We start from the raw sequence: 20,417 nt of genomic DNA on the forward strand, positions 1-20,417 counted from the left end.
GCATTTTTTTTTATCCGTGCTATCCAAGAAAAGCAGAGATCAAATCTCACAGGAGGTCTGGTCTTGCCAAAGAGGCGATAATGTTTAAAGAGCTTTTAATTCTGCTCCATCCCATACCCATGGGAAATACCCTCCAAACCCAGTGCAGAAAAATCGCTCTCTGCTACAGTGTGCTTTCCTATTTCAATTCTCAAAGTTCTCAGCTCCTATGTCAGATGAGCGTCTCATGTAATATAGAAGCTGGCAAGGAATCTTCCCCATCTGTGGTGCTAAGTGATCTATTAATCCGAATTTCCAGCTCTGCCTCTGATTGCTGACAAGAGGTTATACACACAGCGCTGTGACCTTATTAAGAAGAGACGTGAAATTAAAGATGACATGAGCAATATGAAACTTTAAGAAACAGAAGATATTGAAGATATTGAGTTTAGAAAAACTCTAGAAATCACGCCATGTAAACATCATGCATCTCCCAGGACCTTAAAAGGATATTTCAACCAAAAATTAACATTCTATCAACATTAATTCACCCTCATTTTGTTCCAAATCTGTATGACTTTCTGTGGAACACAAAAGATGATATTGTGAAGAACTGTTTTGGTCCACACAATGAAAGTTAATGGGATTCACTGTTGTTTTGGACTCCACTGACTTTCACTGTATGGACAAAAACAGTTCTTAAAATATCTTCGACAAAAGAAGTCATACAGGTTAGGAATGACATGAGGTAAATGATGACAGAATGTTCATTTTTGAGTGAACTATCCCTTTAAGGCACACTGACAGAAACAAAGTGTTCAGATATGTTCTGATTGGCTGTGATTGTGTCAAACAGCAGTTTTGCATTCAATCTGGAGAGAAAAAAATTGAATGCTTTTGGAAACTTGTCGCATCTGGTATGGACACAATGTATATGGAGTGGCTGCTAAAATTTCAGCTTTGCCATCACAGGAATAAATTACATTATACAATATAGAATATATTAAAATACAAAACTGTTCTTTTAAATTGTAATAATATGTCACAAGCACAAACTGATTTTACTGGATTTTTGATCAAACTAATGCAGACTTAGTGAACATAAAAGACTCATATTCAGAAAACTTAAAGCAGTGCTTTGGGAATATGAAGTGTGCAGCCATAATAGATCATCATCGTAAAGCTAGTATAATCTTAAAAACCTGCCTGTACCACCAGCCAAAAAACAATTGCTCTCAAGACTCTGCAGGCCAACAATTCTCAGATACCTGAGGACCTTCCAGGCCCTCTGGAATAAGTGATGTGGTCACTTGATATGTGATGCAAGAGGTGCCAAAAGTCTGGGAGCTGATCTCGGACATCTCCTGATAGCCCAAGGGAACATGGCAGAAACTTAGGAGGGCCACTCGCCACTGATGACCCAATAAATAATGGGGGCGTACATGTCTTTGTCAGTGGCAAACTAATCTATAGTCTTTTAATTCATTTCTTGTGAAACAGTTGATGGGCAAAGAAAAGCCTATCATGTACATGGCATAAACAGATGGCAACGTAACTGTTTTTAGAGACCTAACTTGCGGTCTATTTCCTGAATCCTCATTAGCTGATCAGCAACCTTGTTAAAAGCCACTGTTCTGCACAAGTGAGCCATTAAACACTCACAGATGATTGTAGCTAGCTGACATTTAGCAAGCAAAACAAATATGTTAATAATGAGCACAAGAAGACAGAACACATGGATTTCATGTGCAATGCATCATAATGACCTTGTATCCAACACTTTGCAAATATTAAAAGAACACGCCACTATTTTTGAAAATAGGCTCATTTTCCAACTCCCCTAGAGTTAAACTGTTGAGTTTTACCGATATACATATAAAGTAATATTTAATATAAAATATATACAATACTTACAAACAACTTTTTAAAAGCTTGAGGTCGATATAATATTTTAATGTTTATAAAATAAGTCTCTTGATTAAAAATACAGTAAAAACAGTAATATTGTAAAATATTATTACAATTTAAAATACATGTTTTCTATTTTAAAGTATATTTTAAAATGTAATTTATTCCTGTGAAGGCAAAGCTGAATTTTCAGCAGCTTCAGTCTTCAGTGTCCTTGTCAGTGTTTATGACCCTTTAGAAATGATTCTAACATCCTGATTTGGTGCTCAAGTAGTATTTCTTATCATCAATACTAAAAACAGTTGTGCACAATATTTGTGCTTAATATTTTTGAGGAAACTGTTATACATTTCAGAATTTGAATTCGAAATCTTTTGTAACAAATGTATTCTAATGCATAATTTCTAATCCTTGCCTGATAAAAACATGAAAAATTCTAGCTATATAAAATATCTATATAATTATGTATTAATAAACACACATCGTATATTTATTTATCTTCATATAATCTATAAAGGTACAAAAATACCATATAGTATAAAATTACATAGTACATAATACTAGTGTTAATTTTGTCAGATATTTTCATTTTAGTCTTAGTCCCGTGTTAAAATGTCCTTTTTAGTTTTTATCATATTTAGTCAACCTTATCCTATTTAGTTTTAGTTAAGTTTTAGTCGACTAAAAGTCTCAACATTTTAGTCTAGTTTTAGTCCAAGAAAACATGACATTTTAGCAATAAGATTATTATTAATTAACCGTACAGTATTCATTTTGGCAGCCATTTTTAATTTAGTCTTAGTCTTACTCAAATGTACATTTTAGTTATCATATTTAGACAACCTTGTCCTGTTTTTGTTTAGTCAAGTTTTAGTCAATGAAATCTTAGTCCCATTTTCATAATTCTGTATAATGGTTAAACTGATAAAAAATATTTTTTTCTCAAAAATATAATCATAATGATTGTTGTCATTTGAGAAATTTACTTTTGCATTTCAGTTATTGCACTTTCACCAGTAAGCACAAATCAATAGAATGTGGACACATACATGGTGTATTTTACCTCATCTAGTGTACGGATTTATTATAGCAATCTCTCTGTCTACATTATGAAAACAGCTAAAACAAACGAAAAAATATTATAACAGTGAATTTCCTAGTAATTCCAAATGGCAATAGCCTATTTCGCTATTAAAACAACAGCGGTTGAGTAAGTGCATTTATTCAGCGATCACAATCGCAAACAATAGAGTCGAGATCTCATGACAGAACACAGACCGGCTGAGTGAGGCTTTCATTTTGATCGCTAAACTCCAGCTTGTTTGTCTGTGTATTCAGATCATCGGCGGCGCTGCTTCCGCGATGAGGAGCGAGCGTGTGCACATGGTTGCCAGATTGCTTAAAATAAGCAAAACACCGGGCAGAAAATGTATCAATGTAACAGCGAAGCTCTGAATCGGGGATTAGAACTCTTGATATCTGACAACCGCACGCATGAAATCTCGCGTAGTAGAGACGTGTAGAGCAGTCCGCAATAACATTTTGTTTCCTTTTTTTGACGAAAATAAAAAGAGGTTTTTGGTAAAGTTTTTATCTTTTTTGAATACAGTTTAGTCTCGTCTTACTTCGTCAATGAAATTGCATGTTGATATAGTCTTAGTTATCGTTTATTGACCTTATTGTCGTCTCGTCTTAGTCATGGGAAAAAAGCTTGTCAACGAACATTTTTCGTCATTGTCTCCGTTAACGAAATTAACACTAATACAGTACATAATTATACAAGAACTTGACAAAAAATGATGCATAAAATAATATCAAGAATAGCATGTCAGGACTTCCGGTTATGACGTGCAGCTGATAAGTCGCTTGAATCGGGCTCGCTGCTGAATATTCGTTTAAACTCTTTCAGAAAGGCTAGAACTCATATAATAAGTGTTTGAAAACACTTGGAAATTCGATACGGGATGCTTTACCCAGTGCACCTGATAGTCACGCACGACGGCCAGTGTCATGTCTTTAAATCTGTCGCGGAGGCGGATGACTTTGTTCGGTCAATACGTACCACTGCTTAAATACTGTAACATAAGTAAGTGTGGACTCATAAGGATTTGAACTCTGTGTTTAGTTATCAAAGTTAAGGACACACTATAATTTCTATGTTCAAGTTGTCAAGATGTTTAAATTTTGCGTGGAATTGAAATTGATTATATTCCAGCAGAACCGGAATATTTCGGCTAATCACCTTGCAGGTTTAAATATATAGTTTAAATATTAGCAATTCGGAGTAGTCCAGAAATTAAAGGTATAATAAGTGAGAGAGAACACCGTTTATCTCTGTTTGCAGACGATATTGTCATTTTTCTTAGTAATCTAGAATACGACTCCTTTTTTACGCTATTGTAACCAAGAGGACTTGACAACGTGGGACAACTGATATATATAATACTCATATCTTTTGTATTGGGTATCTCCACTACATAATGTGATTTCTTTATCAAAATAACTAACAACTCAGAAAAGGTAACAGTTAAATTGTAACATGGATGGCTGTGAATGGTGGTGTACGGAAAGGTATAGTTGAGATGTTGTTTTTTTTTTTTGTTTTGTTTTTTGTTTTTTTCCTTTTTGGAGGGTGGGGGGATTTTGTTGTTCTTATAAGGTTCTCTTACTTGGGTATGTGTTTTCTTTTATTTATGTATATATTTATTTTTTAAAAAAAAAAAAAAAAGTCATGCAGAATATAACATGTCAAACTGCAGGACACAGCTGTCACTGCCTGACCTGCCATGCCTGCCATGTCTAAATATTATAAAGATGTCAATTCTACCTAAATTCTTGTATCTCTTTCAGTCAATTCCTCTTCCTCTTCCAGCTACATTCTTTGTAACACTCAAGAAAGTGTTCATAAGGTTTATATGGAATAACAAGCGTCCTCGGTTACGTCTGTCCCTACTTTATTTACCCTACGAACGGGGAGGACTTAAAGTACCAAATATGAAACTTTATTATTGGGCAGCTCAATTATGTTCGGCTATGTATTACTTCATAGAAATAGACCCTCCTGCATGGATAGATATGGAAAAAAATGGAATAACAATTCCATTACATATGTATCTTTATTCTTCTTCAGTTAAAATACTAAAAAAATCTACACATAATCCTTTCCTTAGAAATTCTATTCACGTATGGTATGAAGCTCATGAATTTTTAGGTGAAACAATTAAACTGTCGGGTCTGTCACCAATTTGGGGTAATACAATGTTTGTGCCAGGGAGAAATGATGGGGGGTTTAAAAATTGGATGTACAAGGGAGCAAAACAAGTAAAAGATTTATATAAGGATGGTAAATTGATGTCATTCCAACAATTGATGAGAGAATATGATATTCCTCAGAAACACTTCTTCAAATATCTACAAATAAGAAGTTTTATACACTCAGAAATGACAACTTATTTAGAGCCTGCTTTGTCTACTATAGAAGATCATACTTTAAAACATTTAAGGGATAAAGGCAATCTATCTTTTTTTTATAATATACTTTTAGAGGGTTCAAAAAGAGAGTTCGATGTCCAATTTAACTGCATGGAAAAATGACCTACAGGAAGATATTTCTAAAGATGAATGGAGGGATTCTTGTTTGTTTGCCCAAACATATAGTGTCAATACTAGATGCAGATTGCTGCAATATAAATGGCTCATGAGGATATATATTACCCCGGTTAAATTACATAAATTTAATCCAAATATTCCTGACAGTTGTTTAAAATGTAAACAAGAAATTGGAACCCTTTACATGTGGGAGTGTATTGAGATTCAAAAATTTTGGAAGAATACTCTTGTTATGATTGGTAAATTGACTGAAGAAAATGTACCTTGTGATCCCAAATTCTGTTTATTTCATATATACCCAGTAAATTTAGTGGTGAACACCAATAAACGCAAACTGATTGACTTTAGTTTGCTTCAGGCCAAGCGGGCTATTGCTTTAAAATGGAAGGAGATACAAGGTCCTTCCTCTATGCTTTGGATTAAAGAAATGACTTAACAACCTCGCCATGGAAAAGCTGACTTACGCAGTTAAAGGGAAACTTAAAGACTTCTACAATATTTGGACTCCTTTTTTACGCTATTGTAACCAAGAGGACTTGACAACGTGGGACGACTGATATATATAATACTCATATCTTTTGTATTGGGTATCTCCACTACATAATGTGATTTCTTTATCAAAATAACTAACAACTCAGAAAAGGTAACTGTTAAATTGTAACATGGATGGCTGTGAATGGTGGTGTACGGAAAGGTATAGTTGAGATGGGTTTTTTTTTGTTTGTTTTTTTTTCCTTTTTGGAGGGTGGGGGGATTTTGTTGTTCTTATAAGGTTCTCTTACTTGGGTATGTGTTTTCTTTTATGTATATATATTTTTTGTATTTTTTATTTTTTTATGTATTGTTCTGTATTAAAACAAATGCAAATAAATATTTTGGAAAAAAAAAAAAGAATAGCATGTCATGCAGAATATAACATGTCAAACTGCAGGACACAGCTGTCACTGCCTGACCTGCCATGTCTACTACCGACTCTTAAAAAAAAAAAAAAGAAGAAAAACAATTTCTCTTGGCTCTGTTTGCTATATTGAATGGAAATTTCTTGCTGAGCTAATCATAAAATAGATGTGGGATTTCCTTATCCACAAAAGACACCTATATACTGTAGCTGCCTCAAAAAGCAGCCGAAATGAAATCAGACAGCTTAATCATTTGCAATTTCAAGCTGCAATTCCTACGATGACTAAAAACGCTGTCTAGGTAGGTTAGATTTTTAGTTTTAGAGACAGAGCCATACTCCCAGATTCCACTGAGCACCATAACTTGCAAGTCCGACAGGATAAAAACAATAATGTTTCATTATTTTATGCAGACTGGTATCTTGCTCTTTGACATTCAGATATCTGGGGGAATGGATCCAATATAATGACTGCATATTTGTGCAGCAGAAAGAGGTATATAGTGCATTGTGGGTATCAGGCCATTGGCCCAGAGAGCCTTAATGGGTGCAACTATGGAAACCAAAGGACATTTATTACAAGAGTGCAGGGCTATCTAAGTGTACTGATGGTGATTAACTCACCTGTGGCTGCTATAGCTGAAAGTAAGAGGGGGTAAGATATAATAGGCCTGATGAGAGGCTATAGGGAACTCACATAAATGCACACTACTATTTCCACTCAGATTCATAATGGTTACATAAGAGAGGCCAAGGGAGGAGATGAACCATAGGAGTGAGACAGAAAAAAAGGAGCTAGGAAAAAACAAAAAAACCTGAAAAAAATGCCTGGTTTTTACTCACCATGTTTATTAGGCTCTCCTGTATTCGGCTGAGCGTAGTCCTCAGTCTGCTGCTGATCAAACCCAGCCCAGATGATTCATACTGTAGGAGACAGCAAAACACACCCCGTGAGAAAGAGGCTCTGTTGCTTTTCAATCATACTGGAATACACACACTCACAAAGTGCAATCTCTAAAGCTCCAGTGTGCACACACCACCGATCATCTCCAGGAAACTGCACTTCATACACACAGCTCCCACAAGTGTAGTTCATGACTTATGCTCATTAATTGCAATTTAGTTTTATATTAAAGGGGGAGGATGAATGGGACTGGCAAATCCTCCTGGGAATGTTCACTGGAAATATATTCACAAATGCAGAAACGTATGCAAGCAAGCCAACGTGTTATTAATATGCAACAGCTCTGACATCAGCGAGAGCAAGGCAAACATAAGATAACTTTTACTATGGGAGCAGAGCAGTAAATCTCTATATTAGACTGCAGTAAAAAAACATTTACTTGTAAGAACTGTACATGACTTCATAACAGATTTATGCATTAAAAGTATAATCCTTAAATCCCTTTCAAACAACTTTTTGTGTAATTCAGTTCAAGATGTAGAATCAATAAATACTTAAATGATTATTTTTTTGAACACACTGAGGTGACTACAACTAATTATAAATGTCTCACGTGCATTTGCAAGCACCACAAAAACATTTACAGAAACCTCCCATTAGATTTAACAGACTGTCCGTTAGCAATATAATATAATTAATGAAATATATATAATAAAAATATACATAACAATATAAAGTAATTACAAAAAAATGTATATATATTATATATAATAAAATTTACATCATACTGTAGATTTTCTTTTAAAGCTGGGCAGACAAAAGCTCTGTAAACTCAAAAATCTTGCAAACAAAGTAGCATGGAAACTAATCTACATCATATCATACTAGGAAAATACAGGACATTGCAGTTTATATATATATATATATATATATATATATATATATATATTAGGGATGTGCATAACTACAGCAAGCACAGTATTGTGTAATTTAACACTTTCATTTACTTAGTGAACAAATGGCTGCCAGGGGGACAATAAAACTGCAGTCTTTCTCTGACTTTAACATTTTTGCAAAGTTTACAAAGGACCCATCTGTTAGCGTGACAGTTGCATCTTACTGTCCGTTACTAACTCTATCTGCAACACTTAATAAGCACTACTCAGGCCTTTCCCTACACTCAAGTGCTTCATCATCCTGGAGGTGATCCATTTTCAGATAAGCCACTTGCATATCGTTCCTCGTTCTTTCCATTCATTGCCTTTAAGCTAAGTTATTAACTTGAGGCAAAGAGCAATGAATGCCAAGACCAATGCATCTTAAATTATGTGCATGGCAGAGTTAATACTCTGGCTGTATACAATGGCGTACAGACCTTTCAGATCCTAATGTTGTTCATTACTAAATGAAATGGTGCAATACATAATCTCCATCTCCATACGAGATTGAATGTCTTGTGTGTTTGGAGTTAGTCATGAGTGAAAGCGAATCCAAATGAGCATATCAATTTCAGCCACTTTGTAAATATTTTTTTTATAAGTAATATTTACTCTTTTGTCTCCATAGGCTTTTCTTCGAGACCGGCTGCCTTTGATACTGACAGCTACTCTTACTCATTTAAGAGTTTGAAAAGTTTCCATTAGTGACAGAAAACCCTCTCAAGCTTTTTCTCTTGCCATCCGCTCAGCAGAAGAGGTGAATGTGCAAAAACCAGAACGAGAGCAAGGGAGAAAGGGAGAAAGATGAAATGTGTTGTCTTATTTAATGCGCCTTCAAACCTGTGGGGTGGGTTAAAGGCAAAGCGCTCAACCTCGCTGACATCTGACAGCTGATCTTGTGGAGGCTGTATCCAGTCTCCCTCAGATTTGCTGCTGAATTTGGTCAGGACAAAGCTAAAGTGAAAATTTCTCTGGTCAGCACTTAAATATCAAAGATAATACACTACACTGTCACTCAGAGGACATGCGGGGGGAAAAGAGTTGCCTTGGCAAGCTGGAGAAGACTGAATTATCTCTCACTGGTTCACATTAGTTCACATGAACAGCAGTGGCATAAAAAGCCAAAAGTGAAAACTTGCACATCAGCAAAGCCTTGTTCAAATATAAATGTCCAAAAATATGTGGAATTAAAAGCCAGGTCTTCAGAAAGCAAGTCAAAAAAATCCAGATCTTGAAACCCTGTCCTGATTAATACATCTAGAAGCCCAATTATCCTCAGGGCTCCTCATTTCCTACAGTTTTTAAAATGCCCTTGTATGTGGCCCATGTCTGCCCAGGAATATTCTTCCTAGGGAGTGAAATGATGACTTATAATGATGCTAAACCACACGCGAAGGCCAAATAGAGTGCAAAGACTTTACTCCTGCTCTGCAAGTGCACTGGCCTCAATCCACCAGCATGAAAGCATTTACTTTTGATTTAGCACTGGCTCAGCACAGCAAACAAACAATTATTTGCATACAGAGTGCAAATGGCACATTTTTGTGATAAAATGAAAATAAAAACATGGAAAGTAGAACCGCTGTAGGCTGCTGAGACTTTGGCCATAAAAGCATCACTGGGACCAGAATTCAATGCATGACAGATGAAGTGTGGAGATCTTTTTGTTTCATAAGACAAATGTTTCAACCCCACCTGGCTTGTGTGGTAGGATTAAAGACTACTGTCAAATCCAAGACAGAAACACTTTTTACAGTTGATAAAGCCCATAGACTCCATTTAGAAAACAGCATGTCATTGGTCATGCCAATCAAAGCCTAGACTGACAGGCTGGTATTATTGATAGGGTTAGTCTTGTTGTATAGTTCTCATAATAATGTTAGGATATTAACAATGAAACAATGGAACTGAATAATGTTACTGGCACACTAAGGATCCAACTGCTCAGCTTCTTCTTCCCAGAGATTTAGTTCATGGCTTCTTGAAGACTACCAAGAACAAACACCTCTTTGAGGTGGTCAACAGTGTTAGTCAGTAAGTAAGGACAGCTGTGAAACAAGGTGGAAAATGCAGGTGTTGAGGTCTGTTTGCAAGGCAGTAGAGGTCTGAAAATCTCACTCCTTTGACTATCAGTGTGGTTGCATGGCTGGGATGTCCAAGAACAGCAGGAAGTTGTCTATAACAGGTTCAGTCAGATGCCCTTGGGCTGCCACTGCCAAACCAAAGCCCCAACCAAGAGCTTTATTATGACCTCCACTGCAGTTCAACTAGCTTGCCTTCCTCAACAGATTCTGCCAGCTCACATAGGTGGAAAACAGTGAGACAATTCAATGTCCCTCCCTCTGCACTCAGGAATTAATTTACTGCAATAGTGTTCAAAAGGACCATGACTTTATGAAGTAGACAAGGCAGTCCTGAAAATCTCAAACTTCTTGGGAAGGAAAGTTTGCAGAAAGTCACATTGTCTGCAGAGGTAGAGGCATGGACCGTTTGAGCAGCAGATAATGTCACTGAAAAGTGGCTTTACTTCACAAAGGTATGAAAAACGGGAGTCCCATGTTAGGATAGCTGACAGGCTCAAAGCTTAAGTGCAAAGACTCATTTAGAGGTCAAATAGTTGAAATCATGTCACAAATTCAGGGTCTTGAAGACTTTTACTGTATGGAAGAAAAGGAAGGTACCAGAGTCTTAGGGAGCTGAAACAGCTGAATTGCAACTAGTGGGTGTCTTTTCCAGTTTACCTGCAATGGCTTGAGTCAGACTTCTGGGAAATCAAAGCAAACAAGGCAACTCCATGTAAGCTTTATTATTCCAGTAACGTCTGGGCAGATGAGGTGGCTTAAGTTGTAAGGTCATTTGGGACATTGCACAGAAAATAACCAGAGCTCTGGGAAGCAAGAATCAAGCTGCTTTCAATGGAGCTGCTAAAGTGCGTTATATAATATAATATATATTATATTATTTTATTTAGGAAGGCCCAGCTCTCAAAACAGATTAATCTAGTCTAAATCTGTGCTTATTAAAGCCTCGAGAACTGTAGCATCAGGGCACAAGCCTGTGCAGAGGTCTGCATTGAAATCACTCAACAATTCTAGACATGAACTTCTGCAGGCACAATTTTCTTTATCCAAATCTCTCAATACTTTATCTCAAACTCTCAAGGATCATTGAAGCACATCTATCCATTTGTGCATGCAAGTTACAGTAGATGTCAAGTTACAGTAGAATTACATTTCTACAACAAACCTGATTTTTAGGAATGGTGAAAATTAGCAACTGAGAATTCATGCAGACATTTATATCTTTCTTTGATGTTCAGAGTCCAGCCTCCTGAGGCAAACTCTACACCTAAACACTTGCTCACATGATAATGGAAGTAATTATAGAACAGTGCCCATAAGGCTTGCAGACACTAGAGGGAAAAACAATGAGTGTACTTCGCAGTCTTTTCTTAATGAACGTGTAACATCCAGACAAAATATACAACACAGCACAGCAAGGATCCAATTGTAAATAATAAATATTGCATAATCTTAAGTATTAACACTGAACATGGAGGAGAAAAAAAATGCTTTGAAATGCATACCATGTCATTGCGGCCAAAGAAGGTGTAGACGGCATACAGGTAATAATCAAAGAGCTGAGAGACACAGTGGATGACATCAAAGGCGATGGGCTTCAGAATGTTCATCATCTGCATATATTTTCCTATAAAAGCAAAATCAATCAGAAAAAAAAGTGAAATATATATGAAAGGCAAACAAATAAGGTTCACATACAGAATATAAAACCACAGATTTAGGGAAATATGAATGCAAATCATGTTGATGTACAGAACTGAAATGCAATACTTGGCAAATGTCTCATTCAAAAGCCCTTGTGTCATATTTAAAATGAAAATGGCATCCAATGTTGTTTTGGACCCCACTGACTTTCACTATGTGGACAAAACAGTTTTTCAAAATATCTTTCTTTGTGGTCTGAAGAAGAAATTAAGTCATACAGGATTTAAACGACATGGGGGTGAGTAAACAATGACAGAATTTTCCTAGCTATCATTTTAAGGGAGCATTTTCTCTCTTCTCACCTTACAATAATTTAAAAGGCTCAATATTTTGAGAAACAAGATTCTCACCAGTCAATCAAAATGGATCAAAATGGTCTTCTAAAAAACTGATGAAGTTACCAGATGGTGTTTAATCAATTTTAACATCTGGATGTAAAAACTATTCCAGCTGATTTCAGCAAAACATTTTGAACCACCTAAATCTATTGTCCATTTCACAACATCAGCGCTTTCATCGAAACACCAGAGAAAAATTCACACCCATGGGTTCATGACAGCATCTTTTTGTAAATAGATTTTGTTTAACTTTAACTGAACATTTAAAGATGAACGGCATCATAGCCTTTATCTCATTCAACACGTCAAACGTGCATTCAAATGAACCTGAAGAGATGAGCAGGCACATGCTCAGAACAGCGCTAATGACCGGAAGCTGAAACAGAACACAGCTGGTTCTAAGAACGCACCTCTTTCATAGTAATTGAGCTATTAGGCTCTTAATTAGAGGGCAAACTGTGGTCTTCTGCCTGGGGTCAACTTTATCATGCACCATCAGTCTTGCACGGGTACAAGCTCAAAGGTCAATTACTCACCAACCAGGCGAATCACGTTGAGGGTGGTGTTGGTAAGGATGGGGGCATTGTAGTCGGACCTCTTCCGGCTGCGAAGTGTCTCCCTGGACACGCTAATTAAAGGAGGACAGAGCAGGGACACGCAGATCCAGGATTGTTAGGAGCATTATAGTTCAATGACCTTTAAAACTGAAGAGTCTCAATCACACACTTCCTTCATTAACCTGGGTTCGGATTTAACTGAAGTGAGTGTTCTGGGTTTTGCAGAACAGATGCATGATCTTTATCATAGATCATATGTTCAGTATGTGCGTTAACATGACTTCAATGTGAACAAATTTATTTGCCAACCATTTCTGTGTAAAGTTATATCCAATTTTGTTACTTTGTAGCCATGAAAATGCACTGCCATAAACCCAAAAAGTTATGATGGAAACAGGTTTACAGTTCAAATGATAAACAAGTTTTAAAAATGACAAGTGCCTCACTATAACCTCCATTTTTGCTTTTTCAAAGAAAATGAAAAGCAAGTCGAAATTACTTCTGTGGTAATTAACATCATCAACACAACTGCTGTATTGGACATGGCTTGAGCCCAGAACTTTCCAGATGTGTTCTAAACAAGCACTGAAGTCACAGAATGTGAGCAAGAGTCACAATATTGCATTTAAGAAAATTTATGTCAATTTAAATATGCAAAACATTAGAGTCCTCAAAATGTGGCAGTCTCTAACAATGAAGTGTCACAACATGGAATGTGCCAGCTGATTTACTGCAGGGAGAACTGTCAGTCATCTTCGTGAGGAACAAATAGGTATTAAATATTCATCAGGGTTCACTGCCTAATCACATTCCTAATCATTCCCTTGATTTATGATATTTCTATCACACTTAGACATGGAGACCAAGCCAAGAGCAATTATGAAATATAGAAAAAAAAATGCCAGTTTGCTCATATAGTTGGCAATACAGCCACGTGATGTAATTCCAAAAGGAGCCTTTTTAACAATCTCCTTGAGACTGTTTGTTTAACATCAAAGCCCCGAATGGCTCTAAACGGGAGCCTTGTGAACTTAAAAGGCTCATTCTTAATAAAATAAATAAAGCCTTTCTTGCTGATAAGAGGCTAATGATAGCTTGTGTTTTCACTGTACACAGTGTGAATTTAAACTATTTCTGTTGCCTTAGAGGAAACATGAGTCCATAAATGAGAAGTTTGCTGCCTCCTGACCTTGTCTTGGGTTAATGAACCGATTCATGAGCGACCTGGATCTACAGCACGCTCATTTATATAAAAAAGACAGGTCACCATTCAAACCATAAACTGAATGTATCATGTAAACCATGTAAAAAACCATGTAAACTGAATGTGGACATACCATTTGGTGGGCAATTACTTAGTAGAACCTAGAGGTGGTGGTACTGTGTGACGTGAGCATCTAGATGATGACTCAGTACTGACCTCTTCACTGGACCGTCTCCTGTCTGTTCATCTACATAGTCTTGTTTCAGCTCCTCAGGTACATCACTGTCACTGTCGTAGTCCTGATACACGCTCTTCTCCAGCTCATCTGACTCATACTGCCGAGAGAAGAAACAGAACGGCAAACCAGAATGAGTCATAAACAGTACCATTCAAACGGTTTTTAATTAATACTTTTATTCAGAAAAAAATGCATTTAATTGATTTTAAAGTGAAGCCTTTTATAATATTACAAAAGATTTCCATTTCAAATAAATGCTTTTCTTTTGAACTTTATATTCACCAAAGAATTCTGGAAAAAAAGGATGATTTTCAAAGGATCATGGTTTTCAAAAATATTAAGCCACACAACTGCATTGCAAACATTGATCATTAGAAGAAATGTTCCTTGAGCAGCAAATCAGCTAATTAAAATGATTTCTGAAGGAGTGGCTGCTGAAAATTCAGCTTTGCCATCACAGAAATAAATTACATTTTAAAATATATTAAAAAAAGTGAATTTAAATTGTAATATTTAACTATAAACATTAGTGTATTTTTACTGCTATTTTACAGCATTGGTGAGCATAAGAGACTAAAACAAAAATTAACACTACTTTTGAAAAGTAGTATACATTTACTGTTTAGTGTCCACTTTCAGAAAAAGGTTTAATTATTAAGAATTTAAGCTGGTTTTAGATAGTTTCCCAGCCTGCTCATCCTGGTCTAGTTTGCATTAGTCTGACTAGCAGTCCAACAGACCACTAAAACCATCTGAAAATCAGCTTAGCTGGGCTGGGAGACCACCTTAAGCCATCTAAGACCAGCAAACCAGCAGAAAGAGCAGATAACTGATGTGTAAAATGAGAAACTAAACAAAGCATATCATAAAAATAGCCCAGTGATTCAGCCTTAATTCTCTGAGATTCAGAGCTGGCCTTGAAATAAAAGGCCTTTAATGCACCAGTGTCAAAAACGTGCTGCAGATTCAACATAGATAAATGTAACCTTAAACAACCCCTTCAGTCAGCAAAGAAAATGAGAGAATGTAAAGCTGATGGATGCATCACATTGTATCTAGTTACTAACAAAACACCATGAAATATTTAAACCGGTGAGCTTTACAATACAAAAACACTTTGTTCTCTCTCAGGGTAAAAGCACTTGTACCAAGGGCTCGCACTCTCAGTCATCAACACAGAGTGTTTGTTTTCATTACAGGAGCCACATCAGAGCTTTAATAATGATGAGTATTTTCTCCACAAAGAAGTAATGGCCTCTGTCAACAGTTATAAGGACAATGAGCCACTTAACGTTACAAAATATTCACGCATCAAATTTTCACTCTCATTTATTTTCTCCTTTTCAGCAGTTGGTTTGGCAAGCATCTATAATAAGAATATAAATGTAACTGTAAGCCCTTTAAAATGCTTGTTTGCTCAAGCCTGATGCCAAATAGTTTAGCATAAATATTGTTGAACTGTGCTGATTATTCTAGGAAAATACTGAAATATAGAGGAATCAAGAATTTAGATGGTCTAGAAATTACTGGAATTTATCCATATACAAGAGATGCACTGAAATTTTGTTCACGCAAAAACTGGATGAATACTTTCAAAAAGATTTAAAAAAAACATTTTTTTTTTTTAAATCAACAAACACCTTTTTTTTTTACCACATACAGTTGGCATTTACTGTAATTTGACTTTTTAAATATTGCTAGAACCTATATGTTCCTCTGAATGCCATTAATGTTTCTTAAACTACTACATACCCCATTAGAAGCCAGGACATCCTCGGTCTCCTCATCCTTATTGTCTATCTGCATCTCAAAAGGATTTCCACCCTGCAGGTACTGCTCAAACAGACAAAGCTCCACCGGCTCTGTGGATTCCGGCTGCCTGCTGGGAGATACTGAAGGAGAACGACACTGACCCATGAACCTAAACTCCTGAAAAACAAACAAATGTATCAGATTTCATATCATACAGATCAAAACGCTAAAAAAAAGTAGGCTAGGTAGAGATTAGGTGGACTAGGTTTAACTGAACTGTTTGTGCTGGTTGAATGTCCAAGGGAAAAAAAGGCTCTAAAGGCCCCAATATACTTCAAGCGAAATTGAAGAATTAACTGGTGTGACAAAATCAGGTCAAAATGAAGTTCGTTTGGAGTTTGTTTCAGGAGTTTGAAACGGCTTGCCAAAGCAAACTTTACGGAAAAGTTCGCTCTGGCTGGTAAACAACTTCAATTGGTCCCTGGTGATTTATAATACTGTAGGTAGTGTGCTCTTCTCTGGTTCATTGCTTCTGTTTAGCCTGTCAAGGTTAGATGCGAATAAAAACATGAACACACTGGTAAGCTGCTGTATAGCAGAAATTGACAATTGAAATTGACAATTGAAAGCGACACTGACACTGTTTTTACATGTGCTATAAAGTGCTATATAAATAAATGTGATGTGACATGACTTGACTGAAGTGCCGAATTGCAGAGCTGGTACAAAACATATCCACCTCATTATGATCAGATGCTTCCTTAACTGCTATTTTCTCACCCCTGTCAATTTTGTTTTGTTTTGTCAAAGTTGTATTTTTATTTTATTATTGAGTGGAAAGCACACAGCACAGTTACATACTGTATTCATCACGTATTTCAAACTTCTTTTTACAGGGGCATTTAGGTTTGGAAATGTACTTAAAAAGAAGCTCATTCTGCAAAATTGTAATAAAATGTTTTTTTTTAAATGAACAATTAAACTGCAAGGGTGAGAGTGCAAAAGCTTTGAGCAGTAGCGCTAGGTGACCTAAAGCTTCTCACAGTTAAACCGCTTTGCACATTAGAGCTCCAGCAAGAAGTCGTTATGCATATGTGGCTCATTAAAGAGCACCACTGATTATGCCATTCACTGATGTGCTTTTCAATGCCGGCTTTCTCTACCACACAAAACTAGTGGTACTTTTTTTGAGAAAATACCTGTATATTCTGCACAAAACGGTAAAAGGTCTATCAGAGAACACTTTATCGAGCAAAAGACCCTGTTTAGAATATAATAATTGAAAGAGATGCATTTCGGTTTATTCGATGGAAACTCTCGGGTGAATATACTTGCCTACCAGGATGTAATTTGTTTTGAGACGGATGACACCCTGACTAGAAGAGAAAACAGCTTATGTTGGAATACAATCAGTGATGATGCTTACCCTCATTTATTAAGTTGTCAAGCCTTTCCAGAGATTTAAAATGCATATAAAATCCCTCCATTACTGCAAGACGGGAAACCTGAAGGAAGATGATCTACAAAAACGCCTTCTATTTGGTTAGAAAACCACCCACTGGGGACTGATCTAATTTCCGGCATGGCTCTCATAAAGAACACTTTTTGACCCACTACTCATGAGAATTTGTCTATAAACAGTGATTGTTATATAAGAAAGCATGTTCATATGCCTTTGGCTTGTAGCCATGTGTTGATTGTCACTGCGAAGCACGCACAGAACAAAAACTCTCCGCCTCATCTTCATATGCAAGCGTGAAATCCCAAAAGACTGCCAGTCATGAATAAAAATCACATTGCTGCATTTCAATGTCTTATCTGTGGCATTAGGACTTACGTGAAGCTGGGCAATACTGAAATTGGACTTCACAGGGCACAGCTCCCATGTTTCATTTTCAAGAAACATTCGCAACTCCTCCAGGCGAGTTCTGCAGGGGTACAAGGAGAAATGACAAGAGGTTGGCTTTTGTCAACTGAAGACCCTTTGCCATTCAACTCACTGAAAATGAAATGGGCTGGCAAAAACGGTTCAAGAAAAAGTCGATCAGTGAAGAAGGTTAGAGCAAGTCATGCTACGATGAGTGTCAAAATGGCCCACTGCCAGACAAGGTCAATGCCAGCAGCCTTGTACAAAATGTCAACATCAAAAATTATAATTCATGTTGAATGCTACGTAAGCACAAAGTGGGACATTAAAAAACATATCGGCAGTTCACATGATCATAAGTTGGGATGAGCTCTCTAGATCAAATGAATTGTTTTGACATTTTAAATATCATCTCTAGTCATGTCTTCAATCCATGATATTTTTAAATGCTTCAAATTTACAGCACTAGATGAAAAAACGAATCAGTTTTGTTCTCTAAGCCAGAGGGCACAATATATATTGTAAAGGCACAATGTGTTAATGGCGACACAGTGACACCAGAGATTAAGCATTCGAAGGACGGACAGATAATCACTTTATGGATGCTATCCAACTTCTTGAATATTCAGAAATAATGGTAAGATGTCCTCTTTCAACGTCCTCCATCTCATCAAGCAGAAAAGGTCTTTGTAATGCTGACTACAGCAGCAGGGAAGGATATTTCGGCTTTGTTCAGACAGACAGCAACATTTGATTGTTTGGTGTAACTGACTCAAATCACTATAGTTGTTTTCTAGCGTGATCACCAAAAAGCACATTAACTCCGATGTTTCCAAACCCCTAATTATTTTGTAATGCATTTCAAGTGTTCGTTCCTAATTAAGAAAATGACGCAAACTAAGTGCACAATACTTGAACTCTACCCGAATATACATGTGTGTTCATTCTTTCCTAGTGAATTACACAAGATTCAATATATAGTGAATGAGTCAGCAGTTTTGGACAATACTGTCATGCACAGTAATGCACAATAAAATGTTGTGAAAGACATGAGCAAACTGAAGAAAACTGACCAGTTTTCAGACCTCTCAATGACAGCTACTTACAGTTGTTGTTTCTTGGCATTGGTTTGAAATATATCATTACTATAGCAACTGATGCAGATGCACTGAATATAGACCACAAAATCAGATTTCAACACTTGCACAATGACAATATAGAGAATCAGTCCTATAGGCCAGATTTGAAAATCAAATCCAATTTGCCAGCAGTGTGAACAAATCCCAGTTGGCTATCCTCTCATCATACGAGTCTCAATGCAGAGATCTGAACACATTTTCAGATTTGAGTATGTGACGGGTACTTAAACATAATTGTTTTTTTTGTTTGTTTTTTGTTTTTTTACAACCCAGCATTCTAGATATATTCAATACACAATACTGAGATATGGTTGACATCCACATATAACCATATTCTGTTTGTCCTAATGTGATGGTTTACATCTATCACATAGAGGCTGTGATGTAGTTACAATATTTATATCTACATCACTTTTTTATCATTTCTTGCATTTCCTGGGAATTGATCCCATGGCCTTGGTGTTGCTAGTGCAATTCTACATTTTGAGCTACAGGAACAGTGTGGCATTGAAAACATCCAGATTTTTTTTTTCTCCAGATATCAGCACTAAAATAGCATGAACAAATAAACAACACTATCAGTGGCCACAATACAGTGCTGCAGGAATGAGTGCTTAAACCTGGAAACTTGCATTTTTGGACTTCCACTTCCATCATCCTGAAGTCAATAGTTTTTTTTTTTTTTTTTAAATGGGTTCTTGGTTAAATGTCTCTGATTAACACAAGCTCAAAATATTTTCACATTTTATTCTACAACATAAAAGCACTCATGATTTTTTAAGCTTTTATGTGTCTTGAAAAAGGCAGTCAGTAACAAGAGGTTAAATGGCACTACTGAGCTTTGCGGGGACATTAAAGCCCAAAGTATACTTCACTTTTTAAAGGGGTCATATGATGTTGCTAAAAAGAACATTATTTTGTGTATTTGGTGTAATGAAATGTGTTTATGCGGTTTAAGGTTCAAAAAACACATTATTTTCCACATACTGTACATTATTGTTTCTCCTCTATGCCCCGCCTTTCTGAAACGCGTCGATTGGTCTGAAAAGCGAGGTGTGCTCTGAATGGCCAGCTATCAAGTGCGTTGTGATTGGCCAAATACCTTAAGCATATGACGGAAATGTTACGCCCCTTATGCCGAGTTCACAGTGCACGATTTTAGCCCGATTTTTCACTCGCCAACAGGTTTTGCGAAATCGCCGACAAATGCCCGAAATCTGAGGCAAATCGGTGCTCGTTCACGCGAGTGACAATCACGCAGTGTGAATTATCAAAGACGCGATCTGAGGGAATCGCCGACA

The 20,417-nt window shown here is 36.6% G+C and overlaps 1 protein-coding gene across 1 annotated transcript in view; it reads right to left on the reverse strand.

Moving 5' to 3' along the window:
- The window catches only part of LOC107712924 (syndetin-like), a 158,439-nt gene that overhangs the window by 49,990 nt on the left and 88,032 nt on the right, over positions 1 to 20,417 (reverse strand). The window contains exons 17-22 of the mRNA XM_016518325.1: positions 17,948 to 18,038; positions 16,111 to 16,287; positions 14,337 to 14,455; positions 12,896 to 12,987; positions 11,823 to 11,944; positions 7,238 to 7,318 (exon numbers count right to left, since the gene is read on the reverse strand). Coding sequence (XP_016373811.1) covers positions 7,238 to 7,318; positions 11,823 to 11,944; positions 12,896 to 12,987; positions 14,337 to 14,455; positions 16,111 to 16,287; positions 17,948 to 18,038 — 682 coding nt within the window. The remainder of the gene's footprint in view (positions 1 to 7,237; positions 7,319 to 11,822; positions 11,945 to 12,895; positions 12,988 to 14,336; positions 14,456 to 16,110; positions 16,288 to 17,947; positions 18,039 to 20,417) is intronic.

Source organism: Sinocyclocheilus rhinocerous, unplaced genomic scaffold, assembly GCF_001515625.1.
Source record: "Sinocyclocheilus rhinocerous isolate Xijiao unplaced genomic scaffold, SAMN03320098_v1.1 scaffold3131, whole genome shotgun sequence".
In the NCBI taxonomy this organism is placed as follows: domain Eukaryota; kingdom Metazoa; phylum Chordata; class Actinopteri; order Cypriniformes; family Cyprinidae; genus Sinocyclocheilus; species Sinocyclocheilus rhinocerous.